Source organism: Coregonus clupeaformis, chromosome 20 (assembly GCF_020615455.1).
Source record: "Coregonus clupeaformis isolate EN_2021a chromosome 20, ASM2061545v1, whole genome shotgun sequence".
In the NCBI taxonomy this organism is placed as follows: domain Eukaryota; kingdom Metazoa; phylum Chordata; class Actinopteri; order Salmoniformes; family Salmonidae; genus Coregonus; species Coregonus clupeaformis.
In genome coordinates, this window is record NC_059211.1 from 58,951,893 (window position 1) to 58,974,062 (window position 22,170).

General features: G+C 39.5%; 1 protein-coding gene across 1 annotated transcript; it reads right to left on the reverse strand.

Annotated features, from left to right (window-relative positions):
* On the reverse strand, positions 1-18,046 carry LOC121534193 (protein XRP2). The gene is made up of 5 exons (XM_041840742.2): positions 17,713-18,046; positions 15,329-15,997; positions 10,623-10,737; positions 1,141-1,226; positions 1-997 (listed from the first exon to the last, which is right to left on the reverse strand). The coding sequence occupies exons 1-5, from the start codon at positions 17,881-17,883 to the stop codon at positions 914-916; spliced, it is 1,125 nt and encodes a 374-aa protein (XP_041696676.1). The 5' UTR covers positions 17,884-18,046; the 3' UTR covers positions 1-913.
* Between the last annotated feature and the right edge of the window lie 4,124 nt (positions 18,047-22,170).

Genomic DNA, 22,170 nt, shown 5'->3' on the forward strand with positions numbered 1-22,170 from the left:
ACCATCACTATGCTGATTAACCTGTCCTCTCTGCTACCTACCATCACTATGCTGATTAACCTGTCCTCTCTGCTACCTACCATCACTATGTTGATTAACCTGTCCTCTCTGCTACCTACCATCACTATGCTGATTAACCTGTCCTCTCTGCTACCTACCATCACTATGTTGATTAACCTGTCCTCTCTGCTACCTACCATCACTATGCTGATTAACCTGTCCTCTCTGCTACCTACCATCACTATGTTGATTAACCTGTCCTCTCTGCTACCTACCATCACTATGCTGATTAACCTGTCCTCTCTGCTACCTACCATCACTATGTTGATTAACCTGTCCTCTCTGCTACCTACCATCACTATGCTGATTAACCTGTCCTCTCTGCTACCTACCATCACTATGCTGATTAACCTGTCCTCTCTGCTACCTACCATCACTATGTTGATTAACCTGTCCTCTCTGCTACCTACCATCACTATGCTGATTAACCTGTCCTCTCTGCTACCTACCATCACTATGTTGATTAACCTGTCCTCTCTGCTACCTACCATCACTATGCTGATTAACCTGTCCTCTCTGCTACCTACCATCACTATGTTGATTAACCTGTCCTCTCTGCTACCTACCATCACTATGCTGATTAACCTGTCCTCTCTGCTACCTACCATCACTATGCTGATTAACCTGTCCTCTCTGCTACCTACCATCACTATGCTGATTAACCTGTCCTCTCTGCTACCTACCATCACTATGCTGATTAACCTGTCCTCTCTGATACCTACCATCACTATGCTGATTAACCTGTCCTCTCTGCTACCTACTGGTATATCCAGTGTTAATACTACCAATAAAAAATGTAATCATACAAAAGTGTATCAGTGGTGTAGTTTTTGATGATCATGCAGTGATTCAATTACAAGCCCATCTGCATGTCAGCGAAGTTGAAGAAGTTGTCCACGTCTCGAGAGGAAGTATTTCTGTTGTCTGAAACAAACACCTGCAGAGAACAGGACAGAAAACAAGACTTACTTCACATACAGGTACTATTTTATTAGCTAGCACAGTTCTGACTAAAACTTCCAATACAATTGATTCAATCTTGAGATGTTTTTGTCTGGAGAGGTCAGGTAATGCTGTTACCTTGGTTCCACTGAACATGTCCCTGGACATGGTCTTACAGGCCTCTACTACCCCGTCCCCATTCAACTCCAGAGCTGTCACTGGCCCTGTGGAAGAGAAGAGATGCTTGCCTAATCATTATAAGCACTAAATAAACTCATTCATTAACACAATTCTTTCCTTCAGCTATGATGATTTTTAGTCCCCCCCCTTTCTCTTGGTTCAAAGGTCATCATACATCACAGAGAACCAGAAACAGCAAACTGATGTTCCACCTTCCTTACTATTGAATTATTAACCCAGATGATGTTCCACCTTCCTTACTATTGAATTATTAACCCAGATGATGTTCCACCTTCCTTACTATTGAATTATTAACCCAGATGATGTTCCACCTTCCTAACTATTTAATTATTCACCCAGATGATGTTCCACCTTCCTTACTATTGAATTATTAACCCAGATGATGTTCCACCTTCCTTACTATTTAATTATTAACCCAGATGATGTTCCACCTTCCTTACTATTGAATTATTAACCGAGATGATGTTCCACCCTCCTTACTATTGAATTATTAACCCAGATGATGTTCCACCTTCCTTACTATTTAATTATTAACCCAGATGATGTTCCACCTTCCTTACTATTGAATTATTAACCGAGATGATGTTCCACCCTCCTTACTATTGAATTATTAACCCAGATGATGTTCTACCTTCCTTACTATTTAATTATTAACCCAGATGATGTTCCACCTTCCTTACTATTGAATTATTAACCGAGATGATGTTCCACCCTCCTTACTATTGAATTATTAACCCAGATGATGTTCCACCTTCCTTACTATTGAATTATTAACCCAGATGATGTTCCACCTTCCTAACTATTTAATTATTCACCCAGATGATGTTCCACCTTCCTTACTATTGAATTATTAACCCAGATGATGTTCCACCTTCCTTACTATTTAATTATTAACCCAGATGATGTTCCACCTTCCTTACTATTGAATTATTAACCCAGATGATTAACCCAGATGATGTTCCACCTTCCTTACTATTTAATTATTAACCCAGATGATGTTCCACCTTCCTTACTATTGAATTATTAACCCAGATGATGTTCCACCTTCCTAACTATTTAATTATTCACCCAGATGATGTTCCACCTTCCTTACTATTGAATTATTAACCCAGATGATGTTCCACCTTCCTAACTATTTAATTATTCACCCAGATGATGTTCCACCTTCCTTACTATTGAATTATTAACCCAGATGATGTTCCACCTTCCTTACTATTGAATTATTAACCCAGATGATGTTCCACCTTCCTAACTATTTAATTATTCACCCAGATGATGTTCCACCTTCCTTACTATTGAATTATTAACCCAGATGATGTTCCACCTTCCTTACTATTGAATTATTAACCCAGATGATGTTCCACCTTCATTACTATTGAATTATTAACCCAGATGATGTTCCACCTTCCTTACTATTTAATTATTAACCCAGATGATGTTCCACCTTCCTAACTATTTAATTATTCACCCAGATGATGTTCCACCTTCCTTACTATTGAATTATTAACCCAGATGATGTTCCACCTTCCTTACTATTTAATTATTAACCCAGATGATGTTCCACCTTCATTACTATTGAATTATTAACCCAGATGATGTTCCACCTTCCTTACTATTGAATTATTAACTCGAGATGATGTTCCACCCTCCTTACTATTGAATTATTAACCCAGATGATGTTCCACCTTCCTTACTATTTAATTATTAACCCAGATGATGTTCCACCTTCCTTACTATTGAATTATTAACCCAGATGATGTTCCACCTTCCTAACTATTTAATTATTCACCCAGATGATGTTCCACCTTCCTTACTATTGAATTATTAACCCAGATGATGTTCCACCTTCCTAACTATTTAATTATTCACCCAGATGATGTTCCACCTTCCTTACTATTGAATTATTAACCCAGATGATGTTCCACCTTCCTTACTATTTAATTATTCACCCAGATGATGTTCCACCTTCCTAACTATTGAATTATTAACCCAGATGATGTTCCACCTTCCTTACTATTTAATTATTAACCCAGATGATGTTCCACCTTCATTACTATTTAATTATTAACCCAGATGATGTTCCACCTTCCAAACTATTGAATTATTAACCCAGATGATGTTTCACCTTCATTACTATTTAATTATTAACCCAGATGATGTTCCACCTTCCTTACTATTTAATTATTAACCCAGATGATGTTCCACCTTCCTTACTATTGAATTATTAACCCAGATGATGTTCCACCTTCCTAACTATTTAATTATTCACCCAGATGATGTTCCACCTTCCTAACTATTGAATTATTAACCCAGATGATGTTCCACCTTCCTTACTATTTAATTATTAACCCAGATGATGTTCCACCTTCATTACTATTTAATTATTAACCCAGATGATGTTCCACCTTCCTTACTATTTAATTATTAACCCAGATGATGTTCCACCTTCATTACTATTTAATTATTAACCCAGATGATGTTCCACCTTCCTTACTATTGAATTATTAACCGAGATGATGTTCCACCCTCCTTACTATTGAATTATTAACCCAGATGATGTTCCACCTTCCTTACTATTGAACTATTAACCCAGATGATGTTCCACCTTCCTAAGTATTTAATTATTCACCCAGATGATGTTCCACCTTCCTTACTATTGAATTATTAACCCAGATGATGTTCCACCTTCCTTACTATTTAATTATTAACCCAGATGATGTTCCACCTTCATTACTATTGAATTATTAACCCAGATGATGTTCCACCTTCCTTACTATTTAATTATTAACCCAGATGATGTTCCACCTTCCTAACTATTTAATTATTCACCCAGATGATGTTCCACCTTCCTTACTATTGAATTATTAACCCAGATGATGTTCCACCTTCCTTACTATTTAATTATTAACCCAGATGATGTTCCACCTTCATTACTATTGAATTATTAACCCAGATGATGTTCCACCTTCCTTACTATTGAATTATTAACCGAGATGATGTTCCACCCTCCTTACTATTGAATTATTAACCCAGATGATGTTCCACCTTCCTTACTATTTAATTATTAACCCAGATGATGTTCCACCTTCCTTACTATTGAATTATTAACCCAGATGATGTTCCACCTTCCTAACTATTTAATTATTCACCCAGATGATGTTCCACCTTCCTTACTATTGAATTATTAACCCAGATGATGTTCCACCTTCCTAACTATTTAATTATTCACCCAGATGATGTTCCACCTTCCTTACTATTGAATTATTAACCCAGATGATGTTCCACCTTCCTTACTATTTAATTATTCACCCAGATGATGTTCCACCTTCCTAACTATTGAATTATTAACCCAGATGATGTTCCACCTTCCTTACTATTTAATTATTAACCCAGATGATGTTCCACCTTCATTACTATTGAATTATTAACCCAGATGATGTTCCACCTTCCTAACTATTGAATTATTAACCCAGATGATGTTTCACCTTCATTACTATTTAATTATTAACCCAGATGATGTTCCACCCTCCTTACTATTGAATTATTAACCCAGATGATGTTCCACCTTCCTAACTATTGAATTATTAACCCAGATGATGTTCCACCTTCCTAACTATTGAATTATTAACCCAGATGATGTTCCACCTTCATTACTATTTAATTATTAACCCAGATGATGTTCCACCTTCCTAACTATTGAATTATTAACCCAGATGATGTTCCACCTTCCTAACTATTGAATTATTAACCCAGATGATGTTCCACCTTCATTACTATTTAATTATTAACCCAGATGATGTTCCACCTTCCTTACTATTTAATTATTAACCCAGATGATGTTCCACCTTCATTACTATTTAATTATTAACCCAGATGATGTTCCACCTTCATTACTATTTAATTATTAACCCAGATGATGTTCCACCTTCCTTACTATTTAATTATTCACCCAGATGATGTTCCACCTTCCTAACTATTGAATTATTAACCCAGATGATGTTCTACCTTCATTACTAATTAATTATTAACCCAGATGATGTTCCACCTTCCTTACTATTTAATTATTAACCCAGATGATGTTCCACCTTCCTTACTATTGAATTATTAACCCAGATGATGTTCCACCCTCCTTACTATTTAATTATTAACCCAGATGATGTTCCACCTTCCTTACTATTTAATTATTCACCCAGATGATGTTCCACCTTCCTAACTATTGAATTATTAACCCAGATGATGTTCCACCTTCCTTACTATTGAATTATCAACCCAGATGATGTTCCACCTTCCTAACTATTGAATTATTAACCCAGATGATGTTCCACCTTCCTTACTATTTAATTATTCACCCAGATGATGTTCCACCTTCCTTACTATTTAATTATTCACCCAGATGATGTTCCACCTTCCTTACTATTTAATTATTCACCCAGATGATGTTCCACCTTCCTAACTATTGAATTATTAACCCAGATGATGTTCCACCTTCCTTACTATTTAATTATTCACCCAGATGATGTTCCACCTTCCTAACTATTGAATTATTAACCCAGATGATGTTCCACCTTCCTTACTATTTAATTATTCACCCAGATGATGTTCCACCTTCCTTACTATTTAATTATTAACCCAGATGATGTTCCACCTTCCTTACTATTTAATTATTAACCCAGATGATGTTCCACCCTCCTTACTATTTAATTATTAACCCAGATGATGTTCCACCTTCATTACTATTTAATTATTCACCCAGATGATGTTCCACCTTCCTTACTATTTAATTATTAACCCAGATGATGTTCCACCTTCATTACTATTTAATTATTAACCCAGATGATGTTCCACCTTCATTACTATTTAATTATTAACCCAGATGATGTTCCACCTTCCTTACTATTGAATTATTAACCCAGATGATGTTCCACCTTCCTTACTATTGAATTATTAACCCAGATGATGTTCCACCTTCCTTACTATTTAATTATTAACCCAGATGATGTTCCACCTTCCTTACTATTTAATTATTAACCCAGATGATGTTTCACCTTCCTTACTATTGAATTATTAACCCAGATGATGTTCCACCTTCCTTACTATTGAATTATTAACCCAGATGATGTTCCACCTTCCTTACTATTGAATTATTAACCCAGATGATGTTCCACCTTCCTAACTATTTAATTATTCACCCAGATGATGTTTCACCTTCCTTACTATTGAATTATTAACCCAGATGATGTTCCACCTTCCTTACTATTTAATTATTAACCCAGATGATGTTCCACCTTCCTTACTATTTAATTATTAACCCAGATGATGTTCCACCTTCCTTACTATTTAATTATTAACCCAGATGATGTTCCACCTTCCTTACTATTTAATTATTCACCCAGATGATGTTCCACCTTCCTTACTATTGAATTATTAACCCAGATGATGTTCCACCTTCCTTACTATTGAATTATTAACCCAGATGATGTTCCACCTTCCTTACTATTGAATTATTAACCCAGATGATGTTCCACCTTCCTTACTATTTAATTATTAACCCAGATGATGTTCCACCTTCCTTACTATTTAATTATTAACCCAGATGATGTTTCACCTTCCTTACTATTGAATTATTAACCGAGATGATGTTCCACCTTCCTTACTATTGAATTATTAACCCAGATGATGTTCCACCTTCCTTACTATTGAATTATTAACCCAGATGATGTTCCACCTTCCTTACTATTGAATTATTAACCCAGATGATGTTCCACCTTCCTTACTATTTAATTATTCACCCAGATGATGTTCCACCTTCCTTACTATTGAATTATTAACCCAGATGATGTTCCACCTTCCTTACTATTGAATTATTAACCCAGATGATGTTCCACCTTCCTTACTATTGAATTATTAACCCAGATGATGTTCCACCTTCCATACTATTTAATTATTAACCCAGATGATGTTCCACCTTCCTTACTATTTAATTATTAACCCAGATGATGTTTCACCTTCCTTACTATTGAATTATTAACCGAGATGATGTTCCACCTTCCTTACTATTGAATTATTAACCCAGATGATGTTCCACCTTCCTTACTATTGAATTATTAACCCAGATGATGTTCCACCTTCCTTACTATTGAATTATTAACCCAGATGATGTTCCACCTTCCTTACTATTTAATTATTAACCCAGATGATGTTCCACCTTCCTTACTATTGAATTATTAACCCAGATGATGTTCCACCTTCCTTACTATTTAATTATTAACCCAGATGATGTTCCACCTTCCTAACTATTTAATTATTCACCCAGATGATGTTCCACCTTCCTAACTATTGAATTATTAACCCAGATGATGTTCCACCTTCCTTACTATTTAATTATTAACCCAGATGATGTTCCACCTTCATTACTATTTAATTATTAACCCAGATGATGTTCCACCTTCCTTACTATTGAATTATTAACCCAGATGATGTTCCACCTTCCTTACTATTTAATTATTAACCCAGATGATGTTCCACCTTCCTTACTATTTAATTATTCACCCAGATGATGTTCCACCTTCCTTACTATTGAATTATTAACCCAGATGATGTTCCACCTTCCTTACTATTGAATTATTAACCCAGATGATGTTCCACCTTCCTTACTATTGAATTATTAACCCAGATGATGTTCCACCTTCCTTACTATTTAATTATTAACCCAGATGATGTTCCACCTTCCTTACTATTTAATTATTAACCCAGATGATGTTTCACCTTCCTTACTATTGAATTATTAACCGAGATGATGTTCCACCTTCCTTACTATTGAATTATTAACCCAGATGATGTTCCACCTTCCTTACTATTGAATTATTAACCCAGATGATGTTCCACCTTCCTTACTATTGAATTATTAACCCAGATGATGTTCCACCTTCCTTACTATTTAATTATTCACCCAGATGATGTTCCACCTTCCTTACTATTGAATTATTAACCCAGATGATGTTCCACCTTCCTTACTATTGAATTATTAACCCAGATGATGTTCCACCTTCCTTACTATTGAATTATTAACCCAGATGATGTTCCACCTTCCTAACTATTTAATTATTCACCCAGATGATGTTTCACCTTCCTTACTATTGAATTATTAACCCAGATGATGTTCCACCTTCCTTACTATTTAATTATTAACCCAGATGATGTTCCACCTTCCTTACTATTTAATTATTAACCCAGATGATGTTCCACCTTCCTTACTATTACCAGATGATGTTCCACCTTCCTTACTATTTAATTATTCACCCAGATGATGTTCCACCTTCCTTACTATTGAATTATTAACCCAGATGATGTTCCACCTTCCTTACTATTGAATTATTAACCCAGATGATGTTCCACCTTCCTTACTATTGAATTATTAACCCAGATGATGTTCCACCTTCCTTACTATTTAATTATTAACCCAGATGATGTTCCACCTTCCTTACTATTTAATTATTAACCCAGATGATGTTTCACCTTCCTTACTATTGAATTATTAACCGAGATGATGTTCCACCTTCCTTACTATTGAATTATTAACCCAGATGATGTTCCACCTTCCTTACTATTGAATTATTAACCCAGATGATGTTCCACCTTCCTTACTATTGAATTATTCACCCAGATGATGTTCCACCTTCCTTACTATTTAATTATTCACCCAGATGATGTTCCACCTTCCTTACTATTGAATTATTAACCCAGATGATGTTCCACCTTCCTTACTATTGAATTATTAACCCAGATGATGTTCCACCTTCCTTACTATTGAATTATTAACCCAGATGATGTTCCACCTTCCATACTATTTAATTATTAACCCAGATGATGTTCCACCTTCCTTACTATTTAATTATTAACCCAGATGATGTTTCACCTTCCTTACTATTGAATTATTAACCGAGATGATGTTCCACCTTCCTTACTATTGAATTATTAACCCAGATGATGTTCCACCTTCCTTACTATTGAATTATTAACCCAGATGATGTTCCACCTTCCTTACTATTGAATTATTAACCCAGATGATGTTCCACCTTCCTTACTATTTAATTATTAACCCAGATGATGTTCCACCTTCCTTACTATTGAATTATTAACCCAGATGATGTTCTACCTTCCTTACTATTTAATTATTAACCCAGATGATGTTCCACCTTCCTAACTATTTAATTATTCACCCAGATGATGTTCCACCTTCCTAACTATTGAATTATTAACCCAGATGATGTTCCACCTTCCTTACTATTTAATTATTAACCCAGATGATGTTCCACCTTCATTACTATTTAATGATTAACCCAGATGATGTTCCACCTTCCTTACTATTGAATTATTAACCCAGATGATGTTCCACCTTCCTTACTATTTAATTATTAACCCAGATGATGTTCCACCTTCCTTACTATTTAATTATTCACCCAGATGATGTTCCACCTTCCTTACTATTGAATTAATAACCCAGATGATGTTCCACCTTCCTTACTATTGAATTATTAACCCAGATGATGTTCCACCTTCCTTACTATTGAATTATTAACCCAGATGGATGTTCCACCTTCCTTACTATTTAATTATTAACCCAGATGATGTTCCACCTTCCTTACTATTTAATTATTAACCCAGATGATGTTTCACATTCCTTACTATTGAATTATTAACCGAGATGATGTTCCACCTTCCTTACTATTTAATTATTAACCCAGATGATGTTTCCACCTTCCTTACTATTGAATTATTAACCCAGATGATGTTTCCACCTTCCTTACTATTGAATTATTAACCCAGATGATGTTCCACCTTCCTTACTATTGAATTATTAACCCAGATGATGTTTCCACCTTCCTTACTATTGAATTATTAACCCAGATGATGTTCCACCTTCCTTACTATTGAATTATTAACCCAGATGATGTTCCACCTTCCTTACTATTTAATTATTCACCCAGATGATGTTCCACCTTCCTTACTATTGAATTATTAACCCAGATGATGTTCCACCCTCCTTACTATTTAATTATTCACCCAGATGATGTTCCACCTTCCTTACTATTGAATTATTAACCCAGATGATGTTCCACCTTCCATACTATTTAATTATTAACCCAGATGATGTTCCACCTTCCTTACTATTGAATTATTAACCCAGATGATGTTCCACCCTCCTTACTATTTAATTATTCACCCAGATGATGTTCCACCTTCCTAACTATTGAATTATTAACCCAGATGATGTTTCACCTTCATTACTATTGAATTATTAACCCAGATTATAATAGGAAGATTGGATGCGTTCCAAATGACCCCCTATTCCCTATATAGTGCTCTGGTAACTATAGGGAATAGGGTGGCATTTGGGACGTGGCCTTTGTGTTGCTTACCCTTGGTGATCCACTCCTGGAGTCCCTCTGCATTGTTCTGGAACACTCTGGTGATGTCCTCGGGGCGCATGGACACTTCCTTCGTCTGGACCAACACGAACCCTTTCCCCAAGGCCTGGAGTTAATACAGACAGACAGGAAGCAATGACACCATTACACCCTTTCCCCAAGGCCTGGAGTTAATACAGACAGACAGGAAGCAATGACACCATTACACCCTTTCCCCAAGGCCTGGAGTTAATACAGACAGACAGGAAGCAATGACACCATTACACCCTTTCCCAGAGGCCTGGAGTTAATACAGACAGACAGGAAGCAATGACACCATTACACCCTTTCCCAGAGGCCTGGAGTTAATACAGACAGACAGGAAGCAATGACACCATTACACCCTTTCCCCAAGGCCTGGAGTTAATACAGACAGACAGGAAGCAATGACACCATTACACCCCTTTCCCCAAGGCCTGGAGTTAATACAGACAGACAGGAAGCAATGACACCATTACACCCTTTCCCAGAGGCCTGGAGTTAATACAGACAGACAGGAAGCAATGACACCATTACACCCTTTCCCAGAGGCCTGGAGTTAATACAGACAGACAGGAAGCAATGACACCATTACACCCTTTCCCAGAGGCCTGGAGTTAATACAGACAGACAGGAAGCAATGACACCATTACACCCTTTCCCAGAGGCCTGGAGTTAATACAGACAGACAGGAAGCAATGACACCATTACACCCTTTCCCAGAGGCCTGGAGTTAATACAGACAGACAGGAAGCAATGACACCATTACACCCCTTTCCCAGAGGCCTGGAGTTAATACAGACAGACAGGAAGCAATGACACCATTACACCCCTTTCCCAGAGGCCTGGAGTTAATACAGACAGACAGGAAGCAATGACACCATTACACCCCTTTCCCAGAGGCCTGGAGTTAATACAGACACAGGAAGCAATGACACCATTACACCCTTTCCCCAGAGGCCTGGAGTTAATACAGACAGACAGGAAGCAATGACACCATTACACCCTTTCCCAGAGGCCTGGAGTTAATACAGACACAGGAAGCAATGACACCATTACACCCTTTCCCCAAGGCCTGGAGTTAATACAGACACAGGAAGCAATGACACCATTACACCCTTTCCCAGAGGCCTGGAGTTAATACGGACACAGGAAGCAATGACACCATTACACCCTTTCCCAGAGGCCTGGAGTTAATACAGACAGACAGGAAGCAATGACACCATTACACCCTTTCCCAGAGGCCTGGAGTTAATACAGACACAGGAAGCAATGACACCATTACACCCTTTCCCCAAGGCCTGGAGTTTAATACGGACACAGGAAGCAATGACACCATTACACCCTTTCCCAGAGGCCTGGAGTTAATACAGACAGACAGGAAGCAATGACACCATTACACCCTTTCCCAGAGGCCTGGAGTTAATACAGACAGACAGGAAGCAATGACACCATTACACCCTTTCCCCAAGGCCTGGAGTTAATACAGACACAGGAAGCAATGACACCATTACACCCTTTCCCAGAGGCCTGGAGTTAATACAGACAGACAGGAAGCAATGACACCATTACACCCTTTCCCAGAGGCCTGGAGTTAATACAGACAGACAGGAAGCAATGACACCATTACACCCTTTCCCCAAGGCCTGGAGTTAATACAGACACAGGAAGCAATGACACCATTACACCCTTTCCCAGAGGCCTGGAGTTAATACAGACAGACAGGAAGCAATGACACCATTAATACAAATCCATCATTAACTAACCAAATCTGGATAGGAAGCTAATCTTACTGTTGACTGCACACTAGGGTTGACTTGTGGTAAATTCCATTTACATTCTGTCAGTCCAGGAAGGAACTAAACTTGGAAACTTCCTGAAGATACTGAATTGAAATGGAATTGACCATTAACCCACACTACATAACAACACTACCTCACAGGACAGTGAGAAATCTAATCAATTTATAACATTTTTGACATGCGTTTTTCTGGATTTTTATTTTTATTATTGTTATTCTGTCTCTCACTGTTCAAATTAACATACCATTAAAATTATAGACTGATCATGTCTTTGTCAGTGGGCAAATGTACAAAATCAGCAGGGGATCAAATACTTTCTTCCCCTCACTGTACATCAGCAAACTGATAGTTCTGGTGTTGTCTCTAATAATAATAATAATAATAATAATTCAACAATATCTCTCTGGTTCAATATTGCTCACTCAAGGAGTGTCATTGATCGCATGGCCAGAAACCCCATATGACCGTAACAACTTGAATTGTTCTGCATTTCTAAATGCCTGTCTGGGTGGAGGAGGAAGGAAGTCAACACCATGACACATTGTGGCCAAAGGACAAAAATATAACTATTGCAGCAAGCGATTGAAACCTAACAAGCAAATGAGACCTAAGTGTGGGGTCGTTCCATGTCACTTCACAACTTTTTTCTAATGATGATGAGAGGAATCCAAAGAAATGGTCAAAAGCCCCCCCCACAGACACCTTTAAAAAAAGATGATGCAACCGGTCAGGACGCTCTCGATGGTGCAGCGGCAGTATTTGGAGAGGACCCGGGGAGGCATGCTACATTTCTTCAGGCTCCTTAGGAAGTAGAGACGCTGTTGCGCCCTTTTGACAACAGTGGTGGTGTTGTTGGTCCATGTCAAGTCCTCCGTGATGTGGACACCGAGGAACTTAAAACTCGTGCCTCTCTCTACTGCAGTCCCGTTGATGTGGATCGCGGCGTGCCCCCACCTCTGCTTCCTGAAGTCAACAATCAACTCCTTGGTTTTGTTGATGTTGAGGGAGAGGTTGTTGTCCTGACACCACAATGCCAGTTCAGTTACCTCCTCCCTATAGGCTGACTTGTCGTTGTTGGTTATCAGGACTACAACTGTTGTGTCGTCAGCAAACTTGATGTAGTTGGTGTCGTGCAAAGAACCGCTGTCGTGGGTGAACAGGGAGCACAGCAGAGGGCTGAGGACACACCCCTGGGGGGCCCCTGAACAGGGAGCACAGCAGAGGACTGAGGACACACCCCTGGGGGGCCCCCGTGTCAAGAGTCAGTGTGGAGGAGATGTTGTTGCCAATCCTCACAGCCTGTGGTCTGCCCGTCAGGAAGTCCAGGATCCAGTTGCAGAGAGTTCCATGTGTTGGGGTGGGATTGGCGTGGGGTGTGGGTCCATGTGTTATTTTGGTAACTTGAGAGGTACAGTCTGCATCCTTCCGCCCCCTCTCTGACCTCTGATAGTTATGCACCTAGGTCATGTAAATTAGCTGTGCACGTGTTTTAGGCATGCTGCCGAGACACAGAGTCGCATCCCTGCGGCTTGCTTGCTTTTCCGGGTGACTCATTGTTGAATGTTATGTATGTACTGTATCCCTGTCCTGTATCCCTTTAATGTACAGTTGAAGTCGGAAGTTTACATACACTTAGGTTGGAGTAATTAAAACTCGTTTTTCAGCCACTACACACATACTAATTGAGTGTATGTAAACGTCTGACCCACTGGGAATGTGATGAAAGAAATAAAAGCTGAAATAAATAATTCTCTGTCTGTAAACAATTGTTGGAAAAATTACTTGTGTCATGCACAAAGTAGATGTCCTAACCGACTTGCCAAAACTATAGTTTGTTAACAAGACATTTGTGGAGTGGTTGAAAGACGAGTTTTAATGACTCCAACCTAAGTGTATGTAAACTTCCAACTTCAACTGTAGATATTCCATTAAAAATCAGCCGTTTCCAGCTACAATAGCCATTTACAACATTAACATGTCTACACTGTATTTCTGATCCATTTGATGTTATTGTAATGGAATTTTTTTTTTGATTTTCTTTCAAAAACAAGGACATTTCTAAGTGACCCCAAACTTTTGAACTGTAGTGTATGTACTGTATCCCTGTACTGTATCCCTGTACTGTATGTACTGTATCCCTGTACTGTATGTACTGTATCCCTGTACTGTATCCCTGTACTGTATGTACTGTATCCCTGTACTGTATGTACTGTATCCCTGTACTGTATCCCTGTACTGTATCCCTGTACTGTATGTACTGTATCCCTGTACTGTATGTACTGTATCCCTGTACTGTATCCCTGTACTGTATGTACTGTATCCCTGTACTGTATGTACTGTATCCCTGTACTGTATCCCTGTACTGTATGTACTGTATCCATGTACTGTATGTACTGTATCCATGTACTGTATCCCCTTATGTTTGGATGTCCATATTCTAACTCTGATTCACTAAAGAATATTCAAACGACTTTGTTGTCTGCTGAGTTGAGGAACGCACAGACCTTATTTGAACATCTTTAGACACTTCATTAATATAGTTGAAGGGTGACATGGGTGGCTTTTGACCATTCCTTTGGATTCCTCATGTTAGAAAAACGTTTGGTCCAAATCGGATGTTAGGTACTATATTTATTGAATATGATATGAATCGTAGAAATTAAAATGGCTAATTTGGGTGCAATCAATTAGCTTAATTTCTCAGAGATCAAATTATATTTCAACAAAATAATGTTGCAGGAACTGCAATCTTTCTGTTTCTCACAGAAACGATTTCAGAACAGTTTTAGATGGTGGGGGGGAATGCTCTTCCCTGTGCTTTTAGGGGTGGAACGACCCTATCCTAACTTCCTCCCCTCCCCTCTACCTCCACCTCACCTCATCAATGAGTTTCCGGGCGTTAGCAGTGGTGTAGTCCCCAGCGAAGAACACAAACAGACAGGACTCGTCACTGTCCTTGCGTCTGCCTCCTTTGGTCATGGGTACGATGCTGCGGGATGCCTCAGCTGAGACACGGACTGATTTAAACTCTGACTCCGGATCAGGGGCTGGGACATGGTCCAGCACCACAGTGTCCTCCGGCAGCAGGCTCCAGTTGGTCTCCCCTGAGACAGGCGTGAAGTCATGGACGTTGCTCCAGTTGTTGTTGAAGATGCTGAGGCCTGCGTCCTTGAAGTGGAAGACCAGCTCCGGGTAGTAGTACTGGAAGCAGCCGAACTTCATCCCCGTGGACGCCTCGATGATGGGCTGGGTGGCGCAACACAGGAACACCTCCATCTTCTTACAGTCCCTGGTCCTGAACTGCTGGCAGGCCACCACACACCTGATATCCTTACAGTCCCTGAAGAACACACTGCCCTTCACTGGCCCCATAACGATGCAGCAGTTGGTGCAGTCGTCGATGGTGATGGTGGCGGAGTGGTCAAACACGAAGATGTTGCAGTTCTCACAGTCCTGGATGACAAACTGCTGTCCGTTCAGCTTGCCTGGCAGACGGCCCACCGTGGCATCCTTCAGCCCTGTTAGCATGAAGTCCTTAGGGTCAACCTGCAGGGGGACAAGAGGACAAGTCAAAGGGGGGGGTGTAACACTTTAGGTACCAAAGGTTGAGAAACTTGGTTCTAGACTAGTGCATAAATATGGCAACTACATACTAAGAATTGTGGTATTACAACACAAAAATATAAAAGTGTATTCATACAATTACTCATTTTAGTTATTGCTGCTGCTATTACTGATATAATCTGGTGTAAACTATTCAATCTAATCTAGACTAGGTCAAATCTAGCTCAAATCTAATCTATAATAATAATAATAATAATATGCCATTTAGCAGACGCTTTTATCCAAAGTGACTTACAGTCATGTGTGCATAAATTTTTACGTATGGGTGGTCCCGGGGATCAAACCCACTACCCTGGCGTTACAAGCCCCGTGCTCTACCAATTGAGCTACAGAGGACCACTAGCTAAATAGATAGCCTGCAGCCATTGTTTATGAGGGGAAATTCCACGGTAACGGAATTGTGCTGTGACTCATATTTTTCACATGAACATTTACAGTAACGTATAGCTGTTTATTATTTTTCTATATTTTCGTATAAAGACAAAAAGTAGAGGTTCTGTGTCCTCATCATAACACAACATCATCCTCTCCTGTTAAAGTAGAGGATCTGGCCTCCCGAGTGGCGCAGTGGTCTCAGGCACTGCATCGCAGTTCTAGCTGTGCCACTAGAGATCCTGGTTCGAATCCAGGCTCTGTCGTAGCCTGCCGCGACCGGGAGACCCATGGGGCGGCGCACAATTGGCCCAGCGTCGTCTAGGGTAGGGGAGGGAATGGCCGGCAGGGATGTAGCTCAGTTGGGGATCAAATACTTTTTTCCATCACTGTATGTCCAATCAGTTGAATTTACCACAGGTGAATCACACTCCAATCAAGTTGTAGAAACATCTCAAGGATGGTCAATGGAAGGTAAGTTAGGGCGGGCCGCCGATAACACCGGCCCTGAAAAGCTGGTTACATCTTCGGCCGTTGTAGGAAAGATGTATCGTTAAAACCCTTCTATGTTCCATCGCTATGGGGAAACCGGGCCCAGGTTGTTTTCCCAGTCAATGCATAGCCATAAACCCTCCATACAAACAGAACAAATCCCTTTACGCTACATCGTCTCTCTGTCTGGCTACCGGCCAGCTGGGTTACTGGTTGGTTCATGGCTGGCCATACTGTCACTGTTTATATGCAAATCCAGTGTATTCAGTTATATGACCAACTAGCTGCCAAACAAACGTGTTACGTGTCGTGGACTGACTTTAAGCCGATAATGAGCTCTATCTGTCGAGCTAGCAGGCTAGCTAGGTGGACTAAATATACCAGTGTATCACCATAACCTTGTTAACACTAGATACCTAGCTAGCTAGATGCCTTTCTGTGATAGCTAGAGTGATGTTTTGATAAACCACATAATTTCGGATACAGTATTTTAGGCCATTTATCTCTGTCACTACGATACGATACGATTAGGATCTAGCCAGTTAAGTGGCTTGACACGGTCAGTCACGTCATTTTTTGTGGAGCAATCGCGCATAGTTTGTTGACTATATTCTGTTTTCAAGGTAGCCAGTTAGCAATTATGTATATAAACGCAGGTCATTGATTCACAAGCACTTGAGAAAATCCCCGACTTGAAAAGACTTGACTTTGACATGTATAACCACGTAGCTAGCTAGCTAGTCTCCCTAGCCATGCATGCATCCCCTCCATACCTTTTCACGTTTGTCCCAGCTATATTGTTTAGGTGGATCCTCCGTTGCATTGCTGCTGAGGGCAATGTTGTTGGCGTTGCTGCTGCTGGTGATCGTGTTCTCTTCCACCGTCGTCGTAGGTTCTTTTTCGGGTGATTTTCTTTTAGATTTTTTGGAAAACCAGCAACCCATTTTGTCCTATTAACGATAAGCCACCAAAGGTGAATAGTAAAATATGACTAGAGTCTGTCCCCAGAAGTTATTTTGCCTACTTTGTAAGAAATATACAGGTTTTTCGGTCTTCTAGCCACCTAAATTTCGGGCTTAACACGCACTAAACCTGTATTTGAGCTTCCCGTTTCCTTACCCAGTCAACAGCCAATCGATACTTTGCAATCCGTTACTTAGTAACAGCGAATCACAGAACAGAAAAGGTCTGCGAGGGGGGGTAACCTAACTAGCAGGCGTGGAGGGGGTGGCAACGTGGACAATATCAGCCAATCAAATTAGTGTTGTGCTCGTTTTGGGGCTCGTCACTAGTTACCACAGCCACAAAGTCATAACGTCCGCCTACTCGACCAATCAGATGAGGAAGTGTGATGACGCGTATGCCACTCAGAAGGCCCGCCTACCCGACCAATGAGATGAGGAAGTATGATGACGCATATTCCGGATCGCGGGAAACGCTGAATTTTCGAAATGGCAAATCTCGAGTTGAAGTTTGAGGACCAATGGTGCGGGGAGTGACGGAGGCGTCTGGAGAAACGACGGCTGAGAAGCTGTCCGCGTTTGGTGAATTAGGATAGATAAAGGACGATTATTCAATATAGCTAAATTAATAGATTTGAACAACGATAAACGAAACGGAGAGGAAATCTGGGGCCAGTTGTACTGTTAGAGGGGCCAGTTACATTACACATTATTGTTGCTTATTGTCGTTTTCTTCACTGCATTGCAGCCATTAATAGAAAAAAGACCATGTTTATAATAATTCAACAATGTATTATTAGCTTTTAAATAACATTTTTACATTTGCATTACATATTCAGTATCAGTTACATCAACTATATTCTATGGTTTTTGTGGTTTCTTGCAAAAAGATCAGCAAATTCATCTAGATTCAAGGCCTTCGCCCTCCTTGGCTCAATACTTAATACACCTAAATTGCTTAATCTCTCATCTGACTGTGGACCTAAGATACGTTTTCACCAGCTTTAGTGCAGAAAAACTCAGTTCACAAGAAGCGGTACTAACAGGGATTGAAACAGCTATTTTGCACAGTTTAAAGAGCTCAAATAACGTATTTATAAGGCTGAATGAATAACGCTAGCTCTACTATACTGGAGGGTCTCTGCATGCCACTCTTCTGAACGGATGTAGTTCATACCCCAAGTCCTCAATATTTGATTCATACATTCTAGCAAATGGAAACTTCTATTAGAGAAATGCATCACTTTTGGGGTTTAGAGTCTGGATGCCATTCATTATGTCACAGTTTTTTGCTAGAGAACCGTCTGTTAAGCTCATTGAGCATCTGATCTTAGACAGGGTAGAAAAAGGTTGTACGAAAACTGTATCTATTTCTGAATCTGACCTCTGACCTACTGTACTGAGTACACAGTCTCCATTAAATAGAGAGCTTAGCTTTTTTGGTGGTTTTGCAGGGGACTGTATTGCAGTATCACATTGCTCAGCTGTGTTCAACACTTCATTCCATAGGTCCTCAAAAAATGACTCATCCCTGTAGTCATTCAAAGTTTGAACTAAGGCTTCAACTAAATCAACAGCCTTTGACAGGTCAAGTGATGAAGACTGTAGCATCTCTGATTTACATTTTGCTTCTCCATAAACGTTATGGAATGTAACAAGGAACACAATGAATTGTAAATCAGTGACTACCACCATTCATAATTCATTCATTCATAATCCATTCATAATTAGGTATTTGAGGTAGATATGTACATGAAGGCAGGGTAAAGTGACTAGGCATCAGGATAGATAATAATAATAAGGTATTTGAGGTAGATATGTACATGAAGGCAGGGTAAAGTGACTAGGCATCAGGATAGATAATAATAAGGTATTTGAGGTAGATATGTACATGAAGGCAGGGTAAAGTGACTAGGCATCAGGATAGATAATAATAAGGTATTTGAGGTAGATATGTACATGAAGGCAGGGTAAAGTGACTAGGCATCAGGATAGATAATAATAAGGTATTTGAGGTAGATATGTACATGAAGGCAGGGGTAAAGTGACTAGGCATCAGGATAGATAATAATAAGGTATTTGAGGTAGATATGTACATGAAGGCAGGGGTAAAGTGACTAGGCATCAGGATAGATAATAATAAGGTATTTGAGGTAGATATGTACATGAAGGCAGGGTAAAGTGACTAGGCATCAGGATAGATAATAATAAGGTATTTGAGGTAGATATGTACATGAAGGCAGGGTAAAGTGACTAGGCATCAGGATAGATAATAATAAGGTATTTGAGGTAGATATGTACATGAAGGCAGAGTAAAGTGACTAGGCATCAGGATAGATAATAATAAGGTATTTGAGGTAGATATGTACATGAAGGCAGGGTAAAGTGACTAGGCATCAGGATAGATAATAATACGGTATTTGAGGTAGATATGTACATGAAGGCAGGGTAAAGTGACTAGGCATCAGGATAGATAATAATACGGTATTTGAGGTAGATATGTACATGAAGGCAGGATAAAGTGACTAGGCATCAGGATAGATAATAATAAGGTATTTGAGGTAGATATGTACATGAAGGCAGGGTAAAGTGACTAGGCATCAGGATAGATAATAATAAGGTATTTGAGGTAGATATGTACATGAAGGCAGGGTAAAGTGACCAGGCATCAGGATAGATAATAATAAGGTATTTGAGGTAGATATGTACATGAAGGCAGGGTAAAGTGACTAGGCATCAGGATAGAAATAATAAGGTATTTGAGGTAGATATGTACATGAAGGCAGGGTAAAGTGACTAGGCATCAGGATAGATAATAATAAGGTATTTGAGGTAGATATGTACATGAAGGCAGGGTAAAGTGACTAGGCATCAGGATAGATAATAATAAGGTATTTGAGGTAGATATGTACATGAAGGCAGGGTAAAGTGACCAGGCATCAGGATAGATAATAATAAGGTATTTGAGGTAGATATGTACATGAAGGCAGGGTAAAGTGACTAGGCATCAGGATAGATAATAATAAGGTATTTGAGGTAGATATGTACATGAAGGCAGGGTAAAGTGACTAGGCATCAGGATAGATAATAATAAGGTATTTGAGGTAGATATGTACATGAAGGCAGGGTAAAGTGACTAGGCATCAGGATAGATAATAATAAGGTATTTGAGGTAGATATGTACATGAAGGCAGGGTAAAGTGACTAGGCATCAGGATAGATAATAATAAGGTATTTGAGGTAGATATGTACATGAAGGCAGGGTGAAGTGACTAGGCATCAGGATAGATAATAATAAGGTATTTGAGGTAGATATGTACATGAAGGCAGGGTAAAGTGACTAGGCATCAGGATAGATAATAATAAGGTATTTGAGGTAGATATTGTGACGTCACGAGAGGCTACACAGCTTTCAGCGGGGTTGCTCAAGTAGTGCAAGGAGACAAGGTTCAAACAAACCAAGGATTTTATTATAGGTCTTGGGAAATTAACGAAAATATAACAAAATTCTGTTCTCTTGTGGCTCTTTAAGGGTTAACGGTTCAGGGATGTCTCTTCCACATCCAAAATCATAATTCTCACTCGCTCAGATAACTTTTCCCCAGCCTTACTGTAGTCCACGTTGCAGCTAGTGGCCAACCCAGCAAAGAGTCCTTCCAAATGTCTCTCACGTATTTCCACAGGTGCATATATCCAAAGGTGAGTATTTCCCAAAGGTAAGTATCTCCAAATCCTTATATTCCTCATGGAAGTGGACGTGCAGCACTCTTGTCCTCCAGAGAGCCCAGGTTGGAGACTGTGTCTCTTCCCTTCCCAAACCTTCAGCTCATCAGCTCCTCATTTGTTCCAGCTGCGTGGGAAGATTGGCCATAGAGGGGTGGAGTTCCCGACCATACCAGCAGATGGAGCCATAGCTGTCTGGGTTTGCAGCCACCTCAGGGGGATGTAACGTCCCTCCAGGACACAGCCTCTCGTGACATCACAATATGTACATGAAGGCAGGGTAAAGTGACTAGGCATCAGGATAGATTATAATAAGGTATTTGAGGTAGATATGTACATGAAGGCAGGGTAAAGTGACTAGGCATCAGGATAGATAATAATAAGGTATTTGAGGTAGATATGGACATGAAGGCAGGGGTAAAGTGACTAGGCATCAGGATAGATAATAATAAGGTATTTGAGGTAGATATGTACATGAAGGCAGGGTAAAGTGACTAGGCATCAGGATAGATAATAATAAGGTATTTGAGGTAGATATGGACATGA